General features: G+C 45.6%; 1 protein-coding gene across 3 annotated transcripts in view; it reads right to left on the bottom strand.

The window, feature by feature from the left end:
- The window catches only part of NPHP4 (nephrocystin 4), a 143,559-nt gene that overhangs the window by 61,233 nt on the left and 55,058 nt on the right, over positions 1-27,268 (bottom strand). For 2 of the 3 annotated variants that reach the window (XM_030942780.1, XM_030942779.1), the window contains exons 10-11: positions 13,024-13,206; positions 3,937-4,075 (exon numbers count right to left, since the gene is read on the bottom strand). In XM_030942780.1, coding sequence (XP_030798640.1) covers positions 3,937-4,075; positions 13,024-13,206 — 322 coding nt within the window. Of the gene's footprint in view, positions 1-3,936; positions 4,076-13,023; positions 13,207-18,585; positions 18,686-27,268 lie in introns of those variants that run through there. The other variant, XM_030942781.1, reaches the window with a different exon arrangement.

Genomic DNA, 27,268 nt, shown 5'->3' with positions numbered 1-27,268 from the left:
TTCAAGACAGCGGACTTCAGGCAACAAAGGAGAGTGATCCCGAGGGCTGGGAAACAGAAGAGGGAAGGCCTACCCTGCCCCCAGCTTACTGTGTTCAGTGAGGTTGCACCAGACAGGATGAGCAGCACACAGAGAGAACGCCAGCCATGTACAGAGGGTCCCATCCTAGCATTCAGTAGAGTGCAGATCAGGAAACTGCCTAAGGCCAAAAGAGAGAGGACCACCAGAGAGGATGACAGGGAGCAGGGCCTGGTCTTCACAGGGCAGGCAGACATAGCGCTGTTCCCTCCAGCCATCTGGTAATCCTCATTCTTCATGGGACACCGGGCAGACCCCTCGGAGGGCACCTGTCATCTCAGTGAGAAATAATCAGCCCTAGACAAAATGCTGATCTGATCTCACCTAACAAATCTTAAAAGCAAGACCCAAAAGGATCTAACAAGTTTCAAAGCTTAAGAATATTTATCCGGGCCGGGCGCGGTGGCTCAAGCCTATAATCCCAGCACTTTGGGAGGCCGAGATGGGTGGATCACAAGGTCAGGAGATCGAGGCCATCCTGGCTAACACGGTGAAACCCCGTCTCTACTAAAAAATACAAAAAACTAGCCGGGCGACGAGGCGGGCGCCTGTAGTCCCAGCTACTCGGGAGGCTGAGGCAGGAGAATGGCGTTAACCCGGGAGGCGGAGCTTGCAATGAGCGAGATCCGGCCACTGCACTCCAGCCTGGGTGACGGAGCGAGACTCCGTCCCAAAAAAAAAAAAAAAAAAAAAAAAAAAAATCTCCTCCAAATGCCTCATGAAATCGGGGCAACCAGGGAAGTAAACCAAAGCCCACCGAGGGCGTCCACGACTGATCCAGCCCAAAAGCCCGACAACAGGATCAGCCCATCAGAGTTTGTAATTAATTTGATTAGAAGGTCTTCAAAACATAACTAGCTGCTCTTTTCCAGTGCCATAACTATATCTTTATTTACTTATTTTTGAGACAAGGTCTCGCTCCTTTGCCCAGGCTGGAGTGCACTGGCGTAATCACAGCTCAATGCAGCCTCAATCTCCCGGGCTCAACCAATCCTCTTGCCTCAGCCTCTTGAGTAGCGGGGACTAAAGGTGCACGCCACCGCGCATAGCTAATTTGTTTTATTTTTAGTAGAGATGGGGTCTTGCTATGTTGCCCAGGGTGGTCTTGCACTCCTGAGCTCAAGTGATCCTCCTGCCTCAGCCTTCTAAAGTGCTAGGATTACAGGCATGAGCCACCTTGCCTGGCCTGTATTGTAATTTAAACACATGAAAATTTCATGAGCCATATTTTTCCTGAAAGCTAGCTATACAGGTTCATTCTCTGTTCAGGCATTTCTACAGACATGGGCAAACTATGCTTATTACGTATTACTATTGTACTTCTAAGTGACTTAATCAAAAATCAGAGTACAGAGTAGATCCAAGGGTTCTGCATCCATGAATTCAACCAGCCTTGGATTGAAAATATTTTTTAAAAAATGGATGGTTGTATCTGCACTGAACACGTACAGACTCTTTTTTTCTTGTCATTATTCCCTAAACAGTACCACAACGATTTACATAGCATTTGCACTGTATTAGGTATTGTAAGTAGCCTAAAAATGATTTAAAGTACACGGGAAGATGTGCGTACATTACAGCAAATACCACCATTTTATATAAGGGACCTGAGCATCTGGAACCAGTCTCCCATGGATACCGAGGGATAACTCTAATCATGTTTACACTTAATTACAAAATATACCCAATTTATAATCTAAGGTCCTCTGTTTTTCATAACTATGTTTCTTAAAGGTTGATAGGTATTTTATTTTTAAAATATAACTATGTCAAAGAGTGTATGTCAAAGAAGGAAAGATACCAGATGTAAGCAAGGAATGGGTTGCTTTTTTTTTTTTTTTTTTTGAGACGGAGTCTCACTCTGTTGCCCAGGCTGGAGTGCAGTGGCACAATCTCGGCTCACTGCAAGCTCCGCCTCCCAGGTTCATGCCATTCTCCTGCCTCAGCCTCCCGAGTAGCTGGGACTACAGGCGCCCGCCACTACGCCCAGCTAATTTTTTGTATTTTTAGTAGAAACGGGGTTTCACCGTGTTAGCCAGGATGGTCTCGACCTCCTGACCTTGTGATCCGCCCGCCTTGGCCTCCCAAAGTGCTGAGATTAGAGGCGTGAGCCACCGCGCCCGGCCGGGAATGGGTTGCTTTAAACGACCCTTTCTTATGACCCTCTGTTTAGTTTTTTGAAATTGTGTGTCCTATGCCTTGAATGCACTCAACTTTATCAAATGAAATTGGAAATTCATTCTAAACCGACTCTGACGGGAAAAGCCTGCATGCCACCCACCACCACAAGGGATTCTAGTATAAGGGATACTGTACATTTCAGTGCCGTTTATATAAGATAGGATTATTAACGTACACACTGGTGGTAAACAGAAATCTCGAGAACAAGCTGGTAGGCACAAAACTCAAACACTGAAAAAACAAAACATTAAAACCATCAAATGCATCACCTCTCTGAAAACCGGGAAAACACTCAACGATGCAGTTTGTCCCAGAGAAATCAACTATTAAGTTTTGGTACCAGAATATTCTCAGATAGCGCAGAAAATCCCGAAAGACCATGTCCATTATGTGTTACTATTGTACTTTTAAGTAACTTAAAAATCAGAGTACAGAGTAGATCCCTGGTTTCTCCATCTATGAATTCAACCAGACTTGGGCTGAAAACAGTTTTTTTTAAATGGATGGTTGTGTCTGCACTGAACACGTACAGACTCTTTTTTCTTGTCATTATTCCCTAAACAGTACAATTTACATAGCGTTTGCACTGTATCAGGTATCTCCGAAAGTCATCAACTTAATCAAATTCATCAACTTAGAAACACTTCCACCAATTGTTAAAATCAAATTCGACAAGACCAGTTCCCATAAATTACAGTCTCAATCCACGAAGAAAACCCCTCCTGAGTGACAGAAGCACCAGCAGCTTCGCACCAGGACTCGGGGCCACAGCCGAGCACAGAAAGCAAGTCCTACCTCGACACCCGAGCGCCACCAGCTGGAGCCCAGAGGAGCACAAAGCTCCCTCCACAGGCTTGCACGATTATTCATTCCCTATCTTGCCATCTGGAACAGGCAGAAAGAAGGAAGTCATCACCTGCGACTCGGGAGCCTAGAACTTTCAGTGGCGGGAACTCCAGACGCCTGGAGCCAAGGCCCCATACTCATTCAGGTGGACTACTCCAACACTCCCTCGTACCTTCCGCCCCTCACTTCACTAAAGGTGGAATTCTCAACCAGGACATGGGTCTAAACCAAGAGGCTCTAAGCACAGGGTACTGCCTCAGCAGAAGCAGCTAGGCTGACAGCCAACAAGAACTCTTTAACCTCCTAACCATGTGGACTTGCTGCCACCACAGGGCCAGGGCTCTACCTCTGCTGGCAGCCCTTGCTGCTTGCAGCCAATTGTGACTCCCTTTCTTAAAGCCACAGACTCAGACCACAGACTCCTAACTTTCAGGCAGGGCTTCAAGGTGAGTAGACAGAGGGCTACTTTAACAATGCAAACTCAAGGTGGCGGTCCTTGGCTCTCCATCACCCACTAATTCTCGGGTCCCACATTTGCAGGGCACCCATGTGACGTGTCCTTTTACATGTTTAATTGGGGAGCTGTCAAGTAACTGAGCTGACTCTGGGCTGAAGCACAAGTAACAAGCTTCTGGGCCACACTTCATTACTGTCCAATTCTACACCTTGGTATTAAGCAAAAACCCAACTAACAGATTCAATTAAGGCAATCTATGGCGATTATCTTACAAATGTGATGATTATCGTACTGGACTAAGTATGTTTCCCCAGGAACAGATGGAAGTACCACCTGCCGTGTGCCTGGCAAGCCAGCTCTCTGGAAACACTTACTGGAAGGGGATGTAGGTGGTTTCCTGGCAGGCTGCTGCTCCGCCTTGGGGCCGCTGACAGGCTCCGCAGGTGCATCCAGGTGTTCTTCTGAGTCCAGCGAGAACTGGAACCGGACTGTACCCGACTCCACCTGCTTCACCTGCAATGGACCAAAACAGCAGTGATGACCACTCCCTTCATCAGCACGCCTGTCAGAACCATCCAACCAGGAACAGCAGGCTCTGCCCTAAAACAAAGTCTATGTGAAATCAGAGGCTTCTGACACCACATGTTCTTAGATTATAATCAAGTAGTTTGAGCAAAAAGCAATTGGCGTGGCACTAAAAGCCCTGCAGACCACATGATCATGGAATGACCCTTACCCAAGCAGCAATCACAATCTCTCTCTCGAGTTGTGAATGTTTACATTGACCTATGTGAAACTGACATCTTTACTCTGGCTATGGCTCTGTGGGTTTTGGCACACAAACACAGACTCACATAACCAGCACCACACTCAGGGTGCAGGCCAGCCCCATTCCCCCAGGGTGCTCCCTTGCCCTGCCCCTCTGCAGCCACACCGGGCTCCTGCCTAACCCGGGCAATCTATGACTACTTCCCCAGCACTGTCATTTGGTCTTTTCGAGAATGTCAAAAAAATGTCCGACACGTGGAATCACGTAAAGTACAACTTTTGAGACCAGCTTCTTTCATTTAGTGTTTAAGACTGATGAGATTCATCCAAGTTGTTGCATATACATCAAACTGTTTCTTTTTTATTACTGAGTGATATTCTATTGTACGGATGTATCAGTTTATTTATCCAATCACTCGCAAACATTTGGGTTGTTTCTGGTTTGGGTGATTATAAACAGAGCTGCTACAAACACATGTGTTTGTGTGAATACAGGTTTCATTTCTCCAAGAGTAGGACTGCTGGGTCATATGGTATATTTAATTTCATGAATCACTTTCGAACTTTATTTCTGGACTCTCTAGTCTGTTCCATTAATCTAATCCCTTGACAGTAATTAGTGTAGCAGCTCTACAGTGTTTAAACTGTGAACTGTGTGGTCTGATTCCTCCAACTTTACTGTTTTCGTTTTTTTTTTTTTTTTTTAACTATTTTGACTCTTCTAATTCCTTTACCTTTCCATATAAATTTCAGAATCTGCTTGTCTATAATTCCAAAAAAATCCTGCTGGGATTTTGACTGAAAACTGCATAAAATCTCTAGATCAGTCTTGGGCAGAACTGACAGCTTTACTATGTTGAGTTTTCCAAGACATAAACATGTTACATCTCTCCAATTATTTAGGTCTTCTTTGATTTCACCTAAGAATAACCACAGTGACAACTAGCAAAAGGACAGTTTTATTGTTTTCAGCATACAGATCCCGTATCTATTTTGTCAGATTTCATGGAGGGCAGGTTTTGTAAATAATACTGTTTATGCATTTTGCTTTCAATTTTTCAGTGCTAGTATACAGAAATAGGATTGATTTTTCATGTTGACTTCCTGTGTTATCCTGCAACCTCACTAAACCCACTTACTCATTCCAAAAGGACTTTTTTGTAGATTCCTCAGAATCTTTGACATGGACAATCATGTTTTCTGCAAATAAGGACAGTTTTGTTTCTTCCTTCTAATGTGTATGTCTTTTGTTTTCTTGACTTACAGCAATGACTACAACTTCCAATGCAATACTGAACATGACGTTGAATGCTGAGAGTGGACATCCTTTACTTGTTCCTAATCTTACGGGGAAAGCAATCAGTCTTGCACCATTAAGTATGATGTTAGCTAAAGAGTTTTTGTAGACACCATTGATCATGCTGAGGAAGTTTTCTTTTATTACTAATTTGCTCAGTTTTTATCATAAACTGATGCTGAATATTGTCGAACGTTTTTTCAATATTAATTGCCAGGATCATATAGTTTTCCTTCTTTAAGCTGTTACTATAATGAATTACATTTATTGATTTCCAAATAGAAAACAGACTTGCATTCTTGGGATAAAGCTCCACTTGGTTATAGTGTATTGTTCTTTTTGCATATCCCTGGACTCAATCTGCTAATATTTTGTTATTTGGCACCTATGTTTATGAAGGATATGGGTCCACAGTTCTGTTTTCTTATTACTATCTTTTTCTGGTTTTGATATCAGGGTAATGCTGGCTTCATTTCATAAGTTGGGAATTGCTCCCATCTTTTCTGCTTTCTGAAATAGATTGTATAAAAGCGGCATTATTTCTTCTTCACATGTTTAGTAGAATTCATAGTGAATAGGCCTGAATATCTCTTTTTCAAAAGTTTTTAAACTATGAATTCAATTTATATATTAGTTATAGGACTACTCAAGTCATCTACTTCATCTTGGCTGAGTTTTGGCAGTGTGGCATTTAATATTCATTCATCCATTTGACCTAAATTGTCAAATTTATGTGCAGAGAATTGTTCGTAGTATTCCCTTATCCTTTTAAACACCTGTGAGTCTGTACTGACATTCTTTCTTTCATTCCTAATATTAGTAATTTGTGTCCTCCCTTCTTTCTTTTTCAGTCTTGCTAGAAGTTCATCAATTTTACTGACATTTTCAAACAGGTTTTTGTTTCATTGGGTTTTTGCTATTTTTTAATTTTTAATCTATTATTTTTGTTTTCAATCTCATTGGTTTCTGCTGTTATTGACTTCTGAATTGCTTTGGGTTTATTTCACTCTTCTTTTTCTAGTTTCTAAAGACAAAGATTAGATCGCTGAATTAAGATCTTTTTTCTGTTCTAATATAAGCCCCTAACGCTAAGCATATTTGAGCTGCATCCTACAAACTTTGATATGCTGTATTTCCATATTTGTTAAGTTCACAATATCTTCTATTTTCCCTGGAGGCTTACTCTTTAATTTATGGATTTTTTACATATTGTTTAATTTCCAAATGGTTGAAAATTTTTATTATCTTTGTTATTGATTTCTAGTTCAATTCCATTATAATCTGAGAATACATCTTGTATAATCTCAACTCTCTTAAAACTGAGGTTTGTTTTATGACCAAGGATATTGTCTATCTTGATGAATGCTCTATGTGCACTTGTAAACAGCGTGTAACCTGCTGTTGTTGGGGAGAGTGCTCCATCACTGTCATTCCGATCCAGTTGGTCAATGGTGATGTTCAGTCCTTCCGTATCATTGCTGATTGTCCAGCTAGTTGTTCTCTGTTTACTTAGAGAATGGATTTGTCCATTTCTCCTTTCAGTTCAATCAGTTTTTGCTTCATGTATTTTGAAGCTCTATGTTAGATGCAAGCAATTTTAGAATTGTTATGTCTTGGCAACTAACCCTTTTATCATGTGTACTATCTCTTAATTCCTGGAAATTTCCTCTATTCTGAAGTCTAGTTTGTCTGATAGTGTCTGATAGTAATATAGCCATTCCAGTTTTCTTTATTAGTGTTTGAACAGAATGTTTTCCATTCTTTTAATTTACATTATATTTATTTAAAGTATATTTCTTAGAGACAGTATATAGTTGGGCTTTGTCTTTCATTAAGCCTGATGGTATCTTTTAAACTGGTGTGTTTATACTATTTACACGTAATGTAATTACAGGCATACCTCAAAGATACTGCAAGTTCAGTTCCAAACCACTACAATAAAGCGCGTCACTTGAATTGTTTGGTTTCCCAGTAGATTTTAAAGTTATATTTACACTATACTGTAGTCAGTAAGTGTGTAATAGCATTATGTCTAAAAAAAGAAAAAAAAAAAGTACTGTACCTACCTTAATTTAAAAATACTTTATTGCTGGCCGGGTGCAGTGATTCACGTCTGCAAGAGGCACGCAGATCACCTAAGGTCAGGAGTTCAAGACCAGCCTGGCCAACATGATGAAACTCCATCTCTACTAAAAATATAAAAATTAGCCAGGTGTGGTGGCGGGCACCTGTAATCCCAGCTACTTGGGAGGCTGAGCCAGAAGAATCGCTTGAATCCAAGAGACGGAGATTGCAGTAAGCTGAGACTGCGCCAATTCACTCCAGCCTTTTTTTAAGTTACAGAGTAGGACTTTAAAAAAAAAAAAAAAAAGCCACTTTCTTGCTAAAAAATGCTAACCATTGTGCCATTGTAGGTATGATGATTCATGCCTATAATCCCAACACTCTGGGAGACCAAGGTGGGAGGATCCCTTGAACCCAGAAGCTCAAGATCATCCTGGGCAACACAGCAAGACCTCAACTCTACAAAAATTAAAACATTAGCCAGGCATGGTGGCACATGCCTGTAGTCCTAGCTACTCAGAATGCTGAGGTGTGAGGATCGCTTGAGCCTAGGAGTTCAAGGCTGCAGTGAACTATGATCGTGCCACTGCACTCCAGCCAGGGCAACAGGGTAAGACCTTGTCCCAAAAAAAAAAAAAAAAAACCACTAAGGATCATCTGAGCCTTCCAGAACATTGTAATCTTTTTGCTGGTGGAGGGTTGTGCCTTGATATTGATGGCTGCTGCCTAATCTGAGTAGTGGTTGCTGAAGGTTGGGGTGGCTGCAGCACTGTCATAAAATAAGACAACAATACAAGTTTGCTCCATCAATTGACTTTTCATGTCATAAAAGAGTTCCCTGTATTATGTAATGCTATCTGGCAGCATTTTACCTTAGGCAGAACTTTCAAAATCAGTCAATCTTCTCAAACCTTGCCATTGCTTCATCAACTAAGTTTAGGTAATATTCTAAATATTACATCTATGTACCTTTAAAATCTCTCCAAACACTGTGTTCAGTTTTGTTTTGGTTTGGTTTTGAGACAGAGTCTTGCTCTGTTGCCCAGCCTGGAGTGCAATGACGCGATCTCAGCTCACTGCAACCTCTGCCTCCCAGGTTCAAGTGATTCTCTTGCCTCAGCTTCCCGAGTAGCTGGGATTACAGGCATGTGCCACCACATCTGGCTAATTTTAGTATTTTTAGTAGAGACGGGGTTTCACCATGTTGGCCAGGCTGGTCTTAAACTCCTGACCTCAGGTGATCCGCCCACCTCAGCCTCCCAAAGTGCTGTGATTACAAGCGTGAGCCACCATGCCCAGCCACAGTGTTATAATTTTTGCTTCAACCATCCAACATATTTTAAAGAAGAGAAGAACATTATATTTACCATTTCTGTTGTTTTTTCTTCATTCTTGATGTTAAAAATTTCTATCTGGTATCATTTCCCCTCTGTCTGAAGATTCTTTTAGCAAATTATCTGCTACCAATGAATGCTCTTACTTTCAGTTCATCTGAGAATGTCCTCATTTCACACCTTTGTTCTGTTTGTTGTTGTTGTTGTTGTTGTTTTTGTTTGTTTTACTGGACATAGAATTCTGAGTTCCAAGGTCTTTCTGTTAGTACTTTTAAAATGTCCCACTTTCCTTCTGGTCAGAGTGGTTTCTGATGAGGAATCCACAGTCACTCAAATTATTATTTCTCTGTAATGTGTCATTTTTCTATAGCTGTTTTTAAGAATCTTCTTCGTCTTTAGTTTTCAGCAGTTTGCGTATGATTTATCCGAGCGTAATTTCCTCACATTTATTCCTGGGATTCACTAAACTTGGATCTGCAGATTTATGCCTTTTGCCAAACTGGGGAAGTTTTCAGCCAATATTTTTTCAAGTACTTTTTTCTATACCATAGTCTCCTCTACCAGGACTGGGTGCTAGCCTTTTTGGTAGGGACCTGCAGGTCAACACTGAGGCTTTGCCCCTTGTCTTCCAATCATTTTCTTCTCTATTGCTCAGTGTGAATAAATTTCTATTGGTTTATCTTCAAGTTCACTAACTCTTTTGCCATCTCCATTCTGCTGTTAGGCCATCTAGTAGTTTTTTATTTTGGTTATTTTGTTTTTCAGTTCTAAAATTTTCATGTGATTGTTCTTTATATCTTCCATCTCTTTACTGAGACAGCCTACTTTCCCATTTATTTCCAGAGTGCTTGCTCTTTTTTACTAGAGTATCTTTATTATGGCTGATTTAAATTCTCTGTCTGATAATGCTAACATTTGGGCCATCTCAGTATTGGTGTCTGTTAAATGTCTTTTCTCGGCCGGGCGCGGTGGCTCAAGCCTGTAATCCCAGCACTTTGGGAGGCCGAGACGGGCGGATCACGAGGTCAGGAGATCGAGACCATCCTGGCTAACCCGGTGAAACCCCGTCTCTACTAAAAATACAAAAAAAAAAAACTAGCCGGGCGAGGTGGCGGGCGCCTGTAGTCCCAGCTACTCGGGAGGCTGAGATGGGAGAATGGCGTGAACCCGGCAGGCGGAGCTTGCAGTGAGCTGAGATCCGGCCACTGCACTCCAGCCTGGGCCACAAAGCGAGACTCCGTCTCAAAAAAAAAAAAAAAAAAAAAAAATGTCTTTTCTCTACAAGCTGTATTTTCCAGGTTCTTTGTATGACAATTAATTTTAGAGCATGTCATAGACACTTTGAACATTAGATTATAGAGTCTCATTTAAATCCTGTGAAGAATGCTGGTAGTTTTATTTAGGTAGGAATTGACCCAGTTGAGTTCAGGACACAGTTTCTGACCAGCATCCTGTAAGCTGTGGTTTCAATGTCAGTTTCATTTTCAAAACCTGTGCAGTTCTTCAGATCTCTCCTGCATGTGGCTCCACGCAGCAGGCAGCTCTGGGACTGGGAAGTAGTCAACCCCACAGTCTCAAAGTCTTTGGTATGCCATTCAGGGTCAGACCCACACATGTGCAGCTTCCAGGTGAACCCAGGGTTTTGTAAACAACCTTACAGGGCCACTTCCCCAGCTCCTCCCTCAGTGATCTCGCTAGTATTTTCCAGTAGAGCCCCCTTTTCAAGCCTCCAACCAGCTCTGCTGCCCCCTGCAACAGTGCCTGAATCCAAGGCCAAGCAGTAGGAAGACAGAGTGCTTTAAAGATGGACAGAAATGTATAAAGGAGCTAAAATTTTCATCCGTCATTATGAGAATTCAGTATATAATGTCTAAAATTGTAAATTAAGAAATAGCAGCAGAAGCCTATTATTTAGAAAACAAAGGTAAAGACCATAAGTCATAGCTAAGAGTTGAAAGTGGCTGCCTTTGCAGATATCAATTTAAAAAAAAAAAAAAAAAAAAAAAAAGAGGGAGACAATTATTTGCTCAAGGGAAAAGGGCAGGAGTTGTTTAAGAAAGTAAATAATCATGATGATACATGACTTCATTTCATAGTAAATAATGGTGAAATAAGCACAACAACATAAACTAAAATCTGCTACCCCAAAGTTATGGGCTTTGAATTCTATTTCTATTTTTCTTTGATTAACATCTGCCACTCCTACTCATGGGATCTGGGATGTTTTTTCTTAGAGTATATGTAGGTACTCAATAAAAGTTCACTGAGTGATGAATGACTGAATGAGATAAAGAAGAGGCTGGTGCAGTGGCAGAGATAGGCACACCTAGGTTTCCAACTGACCCGACTTGAGAGGGGCTGGCACCACTATGCAGGAAATACAGGCAGAAGCAGAGGAGTGCCTTCGCAGGGCAGGAAAGTGAGTCAAGTTTGTGACCAAGGTTAGTTCACTGCTTTGGTTAATTATATCACTTTAGAGTAGTGGCCCTCAACCAGGGGCAATTTTACCCCCCAGGAAACATCTGGCACTGTCTGTGGACTTTCAGGGCTCTCACAACTGGGGGGATGCTGCTGGCACCCAGGGAACAGAGGCCGGGAGCGCTGCTCAACATCCTCTAGTGCACAGGATGGCGTCACACCAAGAATTATCTGGCCCAAATGTCAACAGAGCTGAGGTCAAAAACTCCTGATTTGGAAGTGGGACTCCTTGTGGAAAATGGCGGAACTTGATACATTCGTATCCTTAAGATAGTAAACCTTCAAAACATCCATGCCCCAATATAGTTTACAGGCTTAAAAATTAAGGGCAATGTGGTGGCATGATAGAGCTAAAAGTAAACAGAAGAAATATTTATTTGTATACCTACCCAACGGGGGGAGAGGGAGGGGAGAGAGGAGACAAGGAGAGACGGGAGGACGTGGGAGTGGCGGGCAGGGGAAGACGGGAACGGCTTCAGGATTTCTAAGCAATTTTATAATAAGCGCTCAAACCAAACCACGCAGGAGTGCAGCCAAATATGGTCCCATCGGGAGAGACATTCCTTATGGGAGGAAAAGCTGCACAATCAGCTGTTCTCTTATTCAGGTCCCCCAAGCATTATCCAAATCATCAGTAACAACACTGAACACATTATCTGTCACTGGAGTCAGCACAGAGGTGACAAACTGAAATAACATGCACAGTCCTTTTATCTTAGAAAAATGAGGCACCTGAGTTCTAAAAAGCTCCTGCTTGCACTGCTGAAATGGACATGTTTTAGAATGTGAGGGAAGACCAAACAGTGCGCCCAAGCAGAAACTCTGCCACACCTCAGAGAGCCTGATGGACTCCAGCATCTGCCAGAGCAGGGTTTCGCACTGTGTCTGTGGTGCCCTGGGTCACCACTAACCATCCTCCACCACCACCACTGGGGCCAAGGAGACTGAGGATGAGACCCTCACACACACTTCAACCCACTCTGCTCAACTATTTTTTGCTTTCTTAATTGGGGTGCCAAGAACATTTCATTTCAGAATTTTTTTTAAAAACCTGAGAATCTCTGCTGTGGTCCTACCCCTTTGTACACAACCGAGGTGCAACAAGCATTAGTGATAAGTCACAAAGATAAGCCAGGGCTAGAAACCAGAACTGGCTCCCACCACAGCACTCATCCACCAAAAAACCTACTGGTAAAGACCACACAAGACCCCAGCTCCAATGCTCCAAATGCGCATGCCACAGAAGTGAATCTCGCTGCAAAGTGTGTACACATCAGCTGGAGGTTCACCAAGTCATCCCAGGAAATCAGTATGTGAACAGGGATAAAACCCAGGGTAAAACTGGTCTTATGAGGTTTACATAAAAACGTCATACTAATCTTTCTAAAGGCATACCCACGACATGAAAAAAATTCTGTAAATGAAACATCTGCAAACATATTTGTGAACTTTTGCTTTTGAAAATGAATGAACTTGCTAGAAGCTCACCAGAGATGCATAAGAAAGACCTAATAATTTACCTCTTCAGAGCTCATGCTGGCTGAGGGTACCTTGTAGACCAGACAGTGCGAGGGGTTGGGCTGGATCCCGCCCTGCAGAGGCAGGGTCACCCTTCCAGAATCGGCTTCCAGCAAGGGGTTCCAAACAGCCCAGCGGACCATGTGCATGCACGCCAGGTTGGACAGAGAGGTGACCGAAGCTGCCTAGAATTAAAACAAAGCACATCGGTTTATGAGTTATCACAGAAGCCACCTGGAGAGGGGAAATCAACAGTGCTTTCACGTGTAGAATTCAACTAGAGCTCAGTGTAGCAAGGGGCAGGGATCGTCAGTTGCATTTTATAAAAGGAACTGGGGCAGGAGGAGGACGTGGCATCCAGTCAGACAGCAGGACGCGGATAGTCTTCAGTTACGTGACCCCACCAACCCAACCAGGACTCCTGCCCACCCATGAGTCTCCTTTTCTGGCCCAAGGTAGTGATGGCTTCCCCCTTAGAGAACACCAACGTTTTATGACCCCCTGTTCCCATAAGGATCTTTCCATAGGTTTGTAAACACTCTGTACCTTGCCAACAACAACTCAAATCCATCAGGAAAATACTAAGAACAGCACTTTGAATTCCCCATCAGAAACTTGATAAAATAATGAAGAATGCACATGTATATTCAATTCAGCGTTATTAGCACACATTTTCTCCACAAAGCTCCAGCTTCCAATAGAACATTTCATATCTGTAGCTTTCATGAAATTGGGAAATGGATCGGGTCAAACTCCAGGCATTGTTCCTTCTTTCTCCTTCTCCATGGCTGGCCAAATGGAAGGAATGAGGACACTACGAAAACCCTTGGGTTACAACCACATTAAAGTCATTTTCACAAACATGATTTCAGGGCTTGACTGAGTAAAGAGTTTTAAAATTACCAATTTTCATCCATTTACTTAAAAAGAAGTAGGACTGAAACTGAACTGGTCTTTTTTCAGACCCCAAAGTCCAGCAGAGCCACCTTGTTGAAGAGGACTCCAGAGCTGCTCGGCTCTGACCAAGGCCCTGCCGGCAGATCCTGCAGGCCCCCGTGGTAGGTGGAGCATACTTAAGTCACCAGGAAGGCCGATCAGCCACAGACCCATGCGGTACAGGCAACAGCGGGTCCAACCAGGAGCCCCAGTTACAGCTCTTTCCACTCCTAAGATCACAGCTGCACTGACCAGTGAGTACTGCGGAGCGCTGCCTCGACGAGAGCCACTGGAACAGCCCAGAGGAAGGAGGGGCAGCTGTCTACTTCCACCTGGGACTTCCAGCCTCAGTGTCCCATGCACAGCAGAAACAGCCCCCAAGCAGGAGGTGGTGACTGGACCATGAGCACAATGCTCCACTTCCTACAATGCTCCACCTCCTACAGTGCTCCACCTCCTACAGTGCTCTACCTCTTAACCTCCTATAGTGCTCCACCTCCTACAGTGTTCCACTTCCTACAATGCTCCACCTCCTAACCTCCTACAGTGCTCCACCTCCTACAGTGCTCCACCTCCTACCATGCTCCACCTCCTACCATGCTCCACCTCCTACCGTGCTCCACCTCCTACCATGCTCCACCTCCTAACCTCCTACAATGCTCTATCTCCTACAGTGCTCCACCTCCTACCGTGCTCCACCTCCTAGTGCTCCGCTTCCTATAGTGCTCCACATCCTACAGTGCTTTACCTCCTCCAGTGCTCCACCTCCTCCAGTGCTCCATCTCCTCACCTAACCTCCTACAGTGCTCCACCTCCTACCGTGCTCCACTTCCTACAGTGCTCCACTTCCTACGGCTTCCCCCCGGCCCTGGTTAACAGAGACAGCTGCACCCTTCAGGGGTGATGAAAGTAAAATGGGGTGGCTCCCCACTGCTCCCAGTCCTGGGTTTGGCTAAGGCAGCCAAGGGCATCCCTCTTAACAATGCTGCCTGAGGGCATGAACCCAGGCAGCATCGCAAACACAGCCATGGTCACAACGAAGGGGTGGCCTGGAAGGAGGACACGTCCCACTCTTGGTAATGAATGGACGCCCATGCCCTGCCTAGAATGGGTAGAGCACAGCTTCCACCAGGAACAGAGACGCCCAGGGGATCCGCGAATTTGCGCTGCCCCAAGAGCCAAAGAGGACGCAAGACTCCAATGGTGGTGGCCAGGAATCCTAAGGGATTTTGCTTAATTGGCTGGACATGCCAGTAGGGAACAGCCACACCAGTGTCACTGCCCAGACTGCAGTCAGGTCCCACACAGATCCCCACATGTATGTGTGCACACAAGGCCTCTGAAATCCAGACACAGACGGCCCCGTGGTCTATACTGGGCTAAACCACAGTCAAGTTCATACACAGGCAGATTTGAATACAAAAATGAAAACAGTTCTTGTTTCTCCCAAGTCAGCCTATTCCAGACTGTTCCTGCCAGATGATATCTCGTCCTGTTATATCCTAAAAATTCAGAATCTGCATCTTGTTTTGCATTAATCTCTTTTCCCATCATAATCGGACCTCAAACCATCCACTTCTGCAGAGCCCTTTGCTGCAGCTAAATTCTAGATCGTGCGCCAGGATACTGCCACGTGCATGCCCCTGTCACAGGGTGAGCAGGGATTTGGGTGGTCCCTGGCAATTCAATGAGAAAACACCCACACTATGGAGAGGACACAGAAAGAATCAGAAAAGTAAGAAATGGAAGCATATGACTCTAAGCCACACTTTCAACATTTGCCAAATACAAAAACCTCTTCCTGTTCCCCATCCAGTTAGCTGACGACAGATTATAAAACAGTGCTGAGCAACTAGAGCATACCAATGACATGGTGATTCTAACTCCACTGCTTTTTAAAAATCAAATTTACAGCCAGGCGCAGTGGTTCACGCCCGTAATCCTAGCACTTTGGCAGGCCGAGGCAGATGCATCACCTGAGGTCAGGAGTTCAAGACCACCCTGGCTGACATGGGGAAATCCCATCTCTACTAAAAATACAAAAATCAGCTGGGCATGGTGGCCGGCACCTGTAATCCCAGCTACTCGGGAGGCTGAGGCAGGAGAATCGCTTGAACCTAGAAGGTGAAGGTTGCAGGGAGCCGAGATCACACCACCGCACTCCAGCCTGGGCAATAGTGAGACTCGGTCACAACAACAACAAAAAAAATCAAATTACTGTAAATGTATTAGGAAAACTTGTCACTATAAGGATTCAACAATGTCCAGACTATTTTTGTAAATAGTTATCATCATAAAATACAGAAGTTTATTATTACAGGATCAAAAAGAAAATAAAGTAAAATATGTAGCCACATTTTCATGCTATCTGTACAACTTCTAATTTTCAACTTAGGTGATTCCAATATCTAATTTTCCAATTTCATAGTTCTTTTTGGTTCTCCATCAATAGATGATCTCCTCTGTGCAGAGTATCTGTCAGTTACATAAACATCCATTTTTCCTTACTTTTCTGTTTAACAGCTTTAGTAACAACAACAACAAAATGTGTGGAGCGAGTTATTGATCACTCTTTCTGAGACCTCAACAGGCTAGTGGGGGCCTGGTGGGAAGCCAGTCGCCATGTATTTGCCCATACTTGCTCACTGCCAGCCCACAGAGGGACCCGCAGACAGGAACTGCCCGAAAACTGTCTGGCTCTGCAGAGAAGGCCAAGCACACAAGCAGAGCGAGAGTGACTCTAACACGCTCCTACTGTCAGTAGATTCTAGTGCTTGAGATGACATCAGCTACTTCATCATTTCTTTTCCTGCCCAACTTGGGTCTGAAGTCACACAAACTGAAAAGAAAAAAAAAGCCCCAAATATACCGAATTGCTCCCATTTAGACTTTTTAAGTATAACAGCACAAAATACACAAATACAAATACACAAAAGACAAAATACACAATACACAAAAGACAAATGAGGAATACACTTGGATTATGAGTCAGGTTTTGTCGTGGAACAGAAATGACACACACCTGCACTTACCACGCAAAGCCGCTCACACAAAACAGGCCCTTGGCCTTTGGAAATGCTACAAACCAGAGTCCCTGTGGTGGGCTCCATGTGTCCTCCAAAAAGATGCTCTCAGCCTAATCCCCGGAACCTGTAGCTGTGGCTTTACTGGAAACAAGGGTCTCTGCAGATGTGATTAGTTACAGTGTTATGGGATGAGATCATCCTTCATTATCTAGACTGGCCCTAACTCCAATGGCAAGCATCCCTGTAGGAGCAGGGGAGAGACAGACCAGACACAGAGACAGACACAGAGGGAGACACAGAGAAGAGGCCACATGACGAGGGGGCAGAGAACGGAGTGATGTGGCCACAAGCCAAGGACAGCTAGGAGCCCCAAAACCCACAAGAGGCAGGGAGGCCCCATCCCCCAGAACCTCCTGAGGAACTCAGTCCTGCCACACCTGGGGTTTCCTCGGAAGGAGCTCGGCCTGCCACACCTGGGCTTTGCCTGAGGATGAGCTCGGCCTGCCACACCTGGGCTTTGCCTGAGGGGGACCTCGACCCTGCCACACCTGGGGTTTCCTGAGGAGGACCTCGGCCCTGCCACACTGGCGTTTCCTGGGGAGGAGCTGGGCTCCATCACACCTGGGGTTTCTTGAGGAGGACCTTGACCCTGCCACACCTGGGGTTTCCTGAGGAGGGGCTGGGCCCCGCCACACCTGGGATTTCCTGGGGAGGAACTTAGCCTTACCATACCTGGGGTTTGCCAGCAGAGCAGATTGTGGACTGTGGCCTCAGAGCTGTGAGAGCACACATTTCCATTGCTTTGAGCTGTGGAGGGTGTGATGCTTTGTTACAGAAGCCACTGGAAAGTCATACAGGCCCTTAATGGTTTCTGTCCTCAGATCAACTTGAACTCACTTAGATGAAGGTGAAAACGTTGCATTCCTTCACGAGCTTCATTTTCTTTAGATTTTCAGTGAGACCTTTTCACTCCTGCCTGGGCACCCAGCCTTGGGCCCTGGGCCCGGTTCTGCTGGGACCTCCAGCCCCAGGGACCGGGAATGCACAGTGAAGGGGATGGTGGCCGCTCTCTGGGTAATGACAGGGTGGGGTCCGCGCCAAGCAGCGCACTCACGCTCCACTGCCTCAAGGACTTATCCAGATAGAGAGCTGGGCCCAGGGGAACCACCGCCTCGATGGAGGTGACATGTGGCACTTGGCTGAGGACAAATTTTAAAAAGACAAACTACTGCGTCAAAACATCTCTGAATGTTCCTAGTATCACACAAATCACAGAGGACAGTAAGAAAAGAGAGAGAGAAATGTAGGTCTACAATTACATCTGAATGTTCCTAGTATCACACAAATCACAGAGGACAGAAAGAAAAGAGAGAGAGATGTAGGTCTACAATTACACAGACGAAGAAGACGGAGGTCTAAGGTAAGCGTGAAGAAAGCGGCTCAGGCCCTGGGCTGGGCACACACACAGTCACGCTCACGTGGTGTGAGAGCCACAGCAGGGCCGGGGCTGACCCCTCGCAGGCACCATCCACCCAGTGCACCAGCTCCCGCCCTGTGAAATGACCACCACACAGGCACAGGAAACAAAGCAACCAGCCGCACATGGTGGAAGGCAAAGACCCAGGAGTATCCTTGGAGGTGGAGCCAGGTGTCCCCCAGCAGCATGATGGGCAGGGCACGCAGGCGACAGGCGGCTCTGGAACTCGGAGCTCAGGCCACGGGCTGAGGGCAAGTCCTTCCTGATGGCTCGCTCGCTGGCCGGCATTCTCCCTGAAGGACACACAGCTCCTGGCCCTTGAGGCGAACTTCACAAGGCCTGGGAGACTGAGCCCCACCAGGTGAAGAGCTGGGCGGGGCGGCAGGCAGCCAGGCCGGCATTGGTGCCTCTCCCTCCTGGCTGAGCAGCAGGAAGAACCTGCTCAGAGGAGCCCAGAGGTCACAACAGGAGCACAGCCACTACCAGCAACAGCGGAGGTTCACAAGCCAGATGCCATCAACCAGAAGTTACACAGTCCTCAAATCTGATCCAGTACATGCAGAACTGAGTCCAAACGAGATGGACAGCAAACCCGGCAGTGGCTCCCATGCACTCCTGGGGGAGAGGAAACCTAACCACAGGCGGTTAAAGTCACCTCCTCCACCCCTCTATGACACAGGCCGTGCGCTGTCATCTCAAAGCAGAGTGAAATTTAACCCTTTTCCCATTTAGAAAAACAAAGCGCAGCTGGCTGCCAGCACTCATTTAATTTTACACAAACATGCTCTCTGAGGCTGAAGCAAATCTGACTGATTTTCAATGTGAAAATAAAATATAAAAACTGTTCTTGGAATTATTTCTAAACAGAACTCACATCAGAATCATCTGAATCATCAGAATCGTCTATTTGGGAAAAATCAAGATTCATCAAACGAATCTTTGGCCAAAAACTGTTCGAGAACGATGCTAACACTACGTGTAGGAATGCTACATTTTCTAGGATTTGACATTTTCAGTGACGGAAAATTACTGTATCTTGTACATGGAAATACCACTACTAAAAACATAATGCTATAAATAGAATGATGTCTTTTGTTTCCAAAGTCAATATACCAGAGTGACGCGAAAATAATAATAAAAGTGAGATACTTCACGGCAAAGCTGCCTCAGGATAAACACTGTAGCCACAAGTGCCCCCAGTATTCTCGGGGCAAACTGGAAAAGGGTTAATAGGTAACATTTTCATTTTATTCTACTGAGTGAAATAATCATTTTTAAAAATATAAATGAGTAACAAAAAAACTGCAGTATGGTTTTAAAGAAATTTAAATAACCTGGTGGAACTCTTCACACAAGGTAATGGGTTCATAAAGCCTTGGTCCTCTGCAAAACAAGCATCAACTTGACAATGACTAAAAGAACCAATGGCAAAACTGTCATGCATTCGGAGCCATGACCTGGGTTGGGCAGGTGTGAAGCTCCCTGCCCTCTGGAGCAAGTCTGGGGCCCAGCGACTGGCACACGGGCACTGCAAGGCCTGGGTTGGGCAGGTATGCAGCTCTCCGCCATCTGAGCCTAGTCTGGGGCCCGACGGCTGGCACGTGGGCACTGTAGGGCCTCTACTTCTCACCCCAGATCCACTTCCCTCCCTGCCCTCACTGGGTCTTAAAGAGCCAGTGAACACTGGGCTCAGATTCAGGGCCCAGCAGCCATTGCAGTGGGCACTGCCCTTCCACAAGGCCTGGCTCCAGGAAGCAACCCCCACCTGAACCACACAGTAGGGCCACAGGAAACCCCATTCCCCCATGCCAGTGACTACACCAGGGAAGGGGCTCACGTGAGGCTGGCCCCAGGCCTGCTGTGAGACTGTGTGTCTATGAGCTCAGACTTAGGGAACTTGGGAGCAGGAAGTTTTCTTTCATTACGGGCCACCAGCAGCGGAAGAAGTTAGCCCAACGCTGTCCGCAGCCACACCCCCACCGGGACCCCAGAGCAAAGAAGGAGGGAAGAGGACAACAGAGGATGAGGCAGGGCCAGCAGAGGGATGGGAGAAGAGCTGCCTGCCCTGGAACAGGCAGAAAGCACCCCACATGCAAGAAAAAGTTGGCCAGCTAGACTTAAAATCAGAACTACTGCTCATCAAAAGACAGTGTAACATTTGGGGTGCTATAGTTTGAACATGTCCCCCAAACGGCATGTGTTGGAAATTTAATCCCCAACAAACCAGTGTTGAGAGGTGGGGCCTCATGAGAGGTGGTGAGGCCATGAGGGTGGAGTGAATGGATGACTGCCATTATCTCGGGAATGGGCCTCTTATACAAGGATGAGTTCAGTCACCCTTTCTCTCTCTTACCCTCTCTTTGCCCTTTCGCCAGGGGGTGACACAACAAGAAGGCCCTCACAAGATGCTGGCACCTTGATCTTGGACTTCCCGTCCTCCAGAACCATGCATGAGCCAATAAATTTCTATTCACTATAAATGACCCAGTCTGTGGTATTCAGTTACAGCAGCAGAAAACAGACTAAGACAGGAGCAACCAGGGAATGGGGACACAAATCTCCCCTCTTTACTCCTCATAACTGCAATATGATCTATAATTACCTCAAAATACAAAGTTCAATTTTAAAGATAGCATGTGGCATATAATAAGAGCTCTATACAACGCTAGTAAAATTGTTTAAATAATAATGACTGTCCAAAAAAACAAAATAAAAACACAGTGCTAATTTAGACAATATAATGAGAGAAAACACCCCATTTACAACAGCAGCACAAAAAATTAAATACTTATGAAAAAATGTCATAAGAATTGTTAAAAATCTACATTTTAAAACTTAAAAACATTTTTGAAATCATTGCTGAAAGACACAAAAATAGACTTGAACAAATGGAAAGACATCCTTGTCTTGCTTAGGGCAACTAAACATCCTTGAGTCGTAAAATTCTCTCTAAATTCAATCATAAATTTACTGCAATCCCAATTTTTAAAATGCCAATCAGCATTTTTTGGAGCTAGACCTCTTGATACAAAAGTTCATCCAGAAAAATAAACATGCAAGAAAAGCTAGAAAAGCAAGGGAAAGAAGAACCGTAAGGCTGAACTTGCCTTACCAAATGCTAAAACACACAACAGAGCCCCCAAAATTAAAATGGTATGGCCATAGTATATTAACAGACAGGGCAGTCCATGAAATAAGTAAAAGTCCAGAAACAGATGCACTATCCATAAAGACAGAGTATGTGATAAAGACAACACATTAAGTCACTATGGCAAAGGGGGACTTCTAAGAAAGTGGTAGTGGGATCAGGTGGCCACTGGGAAAAGATAAAATCAGATCCATCCCTCATACCACAAAGAAAAAAAAAAAAGGGGGGGGGCAGGAGAAACATTGCACAAGGAGAAAACATGGGTGAATTCCTCTATGACTGGGGGACAAAGAAAGGCTTTTTCCCTCTGACTTAAAATCCAGATACAATAAAACAAAGAACTTACATATCTTGAGTACATTAGAAGATGTTTTAATGCTTACACAGCCAGAAAAAAATAAAAAGACAAATGACAAAATGAGGAGAAAATATCTGCACTATTTATCACAGATAAAGAGCAAATACCCTTAATATACAAAGAACTTTTAACATGTGATGAAAAATGCAAAAACTCTATAGAAAAATGGGCAAAATAAGTTAGAGATGAGGATGAACCTGAAGCATCTTGTGAAGCCAGAAAGTACTCAAACACCAAACAGGATGGAGGATGCCACAGGACACAGGGGCCAGCCTCAAGGACTCCATCTGGACAAATCTGGGACAATTTGAATGCCAAAATAATGAGGAGCAGTGACTTTAAAAACAGGGATCCCCGAGTCCACACCCATGTGTGCTTGATGGACGAGTCAACCATCTACCCACCAGTGGGGGCGGGGCGGGGGGGGCCTGTGGATGGGAGGTGCCGTGCCAGCTGCAGGCCTGTGGGAAGGGTGGGCTGGGGCTCCTCCTCCTGCAGGAAGCATAAACGACGCCAACCCAAGGGGGACAATCGGATGAGCAGCAGATACACACGTGGTCTCAGAGACTCCCCACAGATCACTTACTAGCTGCAAGGAGGAAAAAAGGTAACTCTACAGTGGAGATATCACCAAAGATCACCACAACCAACCTTGCCCAGGAAGGACACGTGCACGTCTGGATGTGGAACCCAAGGACAGCCCCTCGCTCACATGGACCACTGCCAGGAAGGCATAACCTGACTCCAACTATGAGGAAGCATCAGATGAACCCAAGGAACGTTCGCGTTAAAATTTTTTTAAAGAAGGGAAACTAGGCCATGCACGGTGGCTCATGCCTGTAATCCCAGCACTTCCGGAGGCCAAGGCTGGCGGATCACAAGGTCAGGATATCGAGACTATCCTGGCTAACACAGTGAAACCCAGTCTCTACTAAAAATACAAAACCTTAGCCAGGTGTGGTGGCAGGCACCTGTAGTTTCAGCTACTAGGGAGGCTAAGGCAGGAGAATCACGTGAACTCAGGAGGCGGAGCTTGAGTGAGCCGAGGTTGCGCCACTGCACTCCAGACTGGGGGACAGAGCGAGACTCTATCTCAAAAAAAAAAAGAAGAAGGGAGACTAAAATATTAAAAATAAAATCATAAAGGACCGAAAAAAAAAAAAAGCTGAGGAACTGTTCCAGACTTAAGGAGGCCAAAGAAACACAGAAACCAGACACAAGACAGGATCCTGAGCTGGACAGCACTGGAGGAAAGACCATCAAGGACACGCATGGATCAGTTCAACAGACCTGGAACCTGGAACACGGGCCACTGATTTTGTTCCAAGAACATGAGTTAAAACATAAACAATAAATCAGTCAGATCTTCACCCCTTAGAGATTTGGGGAGAGGGTTATTTTGTCATGTGACCCACAGAAAAGGACTGTATTCACCCCCAGAGGCCCAGGAGGATGCCCGCGTATTCAGACATGAAACGCAGCCAAGACACTGGATCTGGTGATTTTTGCAGGTTTGCCCGTTGCATTTCATGCTCATGTCATAGGGAGTTTGCTCCATCACCCATTCAGTCAGCACACATTTCCGGAGCCCACACTTGCAGGCATACAGCATTTCAAAAGAGGTAGTGCTGTGGCAGTCAAATGAGGTTGCACTGTCCCCAGGATCCTGGGAAGAAAGTGGTCTGGACAGGAGGGACTACTTCTTTGGTAGTTTCTTTAGCTTCTTCACAGCTAACCCAAATATAAATTACAGGAAAAAGGTTCTAGATACTTTGTTTACTAAAAAATGCAAAAATTTAATAGCAGATTAAAATCAATGAGTGTGTCTTTGCAAAACTTTTGTTCCTAGTTTGTTTCCACTGACCACAAAATACTCAGGACCAAAAGGATGCATGCAGACTCCGGTGCCTGGGTGTGTCTTGAACACAGTATTTGTTCCATGTTCTCATCAGCCCAGGTGGCATCCTCCTTCTTCTCTGTGTGTACCATTTACAGATGAATCCTTCCACAAAGGGCCCCCGGACACCATGGCTTTTGCCTCCTGATCTGACGCATGAGGCCAAGTGAAGAAACTGCCAAAAGCCTGGTGCATTTTGGTTCTCCCAGCTTTAGGAGTGTGTGATGAAGGCAGCAGAGCCACAGGGAGAGCAGATCCTCCAGTTAAAGGCAACATGAGGAAGCCACTGCCAGGGAACAACAGACAGGCTGCCTGGCTCATGCAGGAAGACGTCTATCACAAGTCACTTTCCAGGGAAAAGCACACTGCTGGGGTTTGTCCATTTCTGATTAAGTAAAATACTTAAAATATGTATACCCAGGCTGACTGGACGTTTGATGATACTAAGAAATGCAGTCAAGGTTAGGTGTGATGATGGTATTCACAGTGACACTCCAGAGCCCTGTCTTTTGGAGAGACATGGCGAGCCTATCTGTAGATGAAAGGATGCGATGTCTAGGATGTGCTCTCCAACAGCCCGGGTGGAACGGGACGGGAGAAAGAGATGAGACATGAGCGGTAAATCGGGGGTTGGAGGTGGGTGCAGGGAGTGCACCACATGCTTCTCCACCGTTAGCTTTGAAATTTCCCATAATAAAAAAGTTTTTAAAAAAAAACGAAATGGGCATGCCAAAAGGTTTACAGATGGAATAAAATGATGCCTGGAATTTGTTTCAGAATAATTCAAAACGGGTTGTGGGAGAGTATACAGAAGAAGCAGATTGTTGCCCAGGAAGCTGGCAGCCGGGGAAGCTCCGTGGGGCTCATTGTACCAGCCAGCCTGTTCTCAGCTGTGCTTGCAGCTTCCACCATGCAGGATCCTCACCAAAGACAAGGAGGAGGACGCTGCAGCCGGTATGCATGACCACACTGAAAAAATCCCCACCCAGCTGAAGAAGGCTGCTCCAGGAGATGCTGCTGCAGACCGGGTGGCTGAGGTGGGAGGGCCCTGCCATGGCCCGCCCTGGGCACACTGGGTTCCTCTACCACGGCCACCGTCACACAGATGGCCCCGCCATTGTGCCTTTCTCCTCTCATGTCCCGCTCAATTCCAGTTTCACCCGCTGGATGCTTAACCCACTTTCAGTGGTTCTGCACAGCAAGCAATTTGTATGGAAGGTCATTTCACACACTGCAATGTTTCCATTCCAGATTTCACCCAGGAAAGTGCGTTTGATGACAGTAAAGTAGAATCCAGTATTCCCAGTTACAATCCGCCAGCACATCAGAAAGTACCGACGACTGGCCAGGTGCGGTGGCTCATGCCTGGAATCCCAGCACTTTGGGAGGCCAAGGAGGGCAGATCACTTGAGGTCAGGAGTCTGAGACCTGCCTGGCCAACATGGGAAAACCCCATCTCTACTAAAAATACAAAAATTAGCCAGGCTTGGTGATGCGTGCCTGTAATCCCAGCTACTCAGGAGACTGAGGCAGGAGAATCACTTGAACCCGGGAGGCAGAGGTTGCAGTGAGCTGAGATTGCGCCACTGAGGGGCGAGAGAGTAAGACTCTGTCTTGGGAAGCGAAGGGGAGGGGAGGTGACAGGACAGGAGGGGAGAGGAGGGGAGGGGAGGCGAGGGGAGGTGCGGAGAGAGGAGGAGGATGGGGAGGGGAGTGGGGAGGGGTAGGGAGGAGGGTGGGGAGGGGAGTGGGGAGGGGTGGGGAGGGGAGGGAGTGATTTCACAACCTCACCCGCACCCCAGATGCCCATGAAGCGGCCACCATCGAAACCACCTGTTGTCAGGAATTTCAGATGAGGGTTAAAAAGGAATAAAGTGTCACTAAGACATCTTGGTTTTGGCATACAGATGTCACAATCACAAGTAAATTACAATTAATATTCTCTAGAAGACACTGCGAGTGAGGCGCCAGACCCCCTGCTCCTCCCCACCTCCCCTCACAGCCCCTAGGCACCACACGTCAGCCATCGGGCTGAGGCCATTTCTCTTCAGCTCACTCCCCAGCCTGGGCAGCCCCATCCCTCTCCATGAGCCACACCCACTCCAGAAGGCCCCTCGCACCCAAGGGTATTCACAGACAGCTGCATTTTAGCTGAAATTTCTGGTCATAAGTAAAGAAAAGCAGAACTGGAACAGTTTCATTAAATGACTGTGACTGCATCAGGCCACAGAACACTTGGCACCTCTGGATTTCTGCACCTAATTAGGACTCGGAATCATAGCGACCGGAGGAGTGGACACTGGCAAAGTCAGCTCACCGCTGCCAGAAGAGATTAGAAACATCAAATGGCAGCTATACCCCGACGCACTGCTCTCCCGCCTGAGGCACACCCCAAGACTGTCCTCAGCACCTCATGCTCCTTCACAGGCTGTTCCCGAAAGAGCTGCCCAGTCGCAATGGCAGGCCGCGTCGCCATGGAAGATGTCTTGTCAGCCGTTTCTTGGTTTCTAATTTACTTGTTAAAAAGAATACAGAAGGGCCAGGTGCAGTGGCTCACACCTGTAATCCCAGTACTTTGGGAGGCCAAGGCGGGCGGATCACGAGGTCAGGAGATCGAGACCATCCTGGCTAACACGGTGAAACCCCGTCTCTACTAAAAAATACAAAAAATTAGCTGGGCGAGGTGGCGGGCGCCTGTAGTCCCAGCTACTCAGGAGGCTGAGGCAGGAGAACGGCGTGAACCCTGGAGGCGGAGCTTGCAGTGAGCTGAGAATGCCTGGGCGACACAGCAAGACTCCGTTTAAAAAAAATAAAATAAAATTATACAGAAGTACCCCCAATCTGCAGTTCCAGTGACCCTCAGTCAACCTTGGTCTGAAAATATTAAATAGAAAACTCCGGAAGAAAACAGCCCCTAAGTCCTAAATTGCCGCCCTGAGCAGTGTCCCAGCCCGGGCGTGAACCAGCCTCCGTCCTCCGTAGCCACACTGTAGACACCACCCGCCACTGCAGTCGAGAGGCAGAGGAAGAGACAGAGACTACATTCACTTTTATTACTGTATATGTATTATAATTGTTCTATTTTATTGTTATTGTTGTTAAATATCTTACTCTACCTAATTTATAAACTGTAAAACCTAGTATGTGCCGTGGAAAGTCAGTACTATAGAGGTTTCAGGCACCCACCGGGGCCTTGGAACAAACGCCCCGTGGAAAAGGCGGAACTACAGTACTGGCTTTTTCAAACAGAAAACTAAATCTTAAGAACAGCAGGATTTGGGTTTTTCAAAGAATCTACATGAATATAAATGATGTTCACATATTTTCTTTCTTTCAACTGGACCTATACATTCTTACTCTTAGTGTTCTATAGGTATATATAAAGTTCCCTATGAGAAACCATCT

This window comes from Rhinopithecus roxellana, chromosome 12 (genome assembly GCF_007565055.1).
Source record: "Rhinopithecus roxellana isolate Shanxi Qingling chromosome 12, ASM756505v1, whole genome shotgun sequence".
In the NCBI taxonomy this organism is placed as follows: domain Eukaryota; kingdom Metazoa; phylum Chordata; class Mammalia; order Primates; family Cercopithecidae; genus Rhinopithecus; species Rhinopithecus roxellana.
Note: the sequence above shows the minus strand (reverse complement) of the source record. Positions and strands in the feature narration are given on the sequence as shown.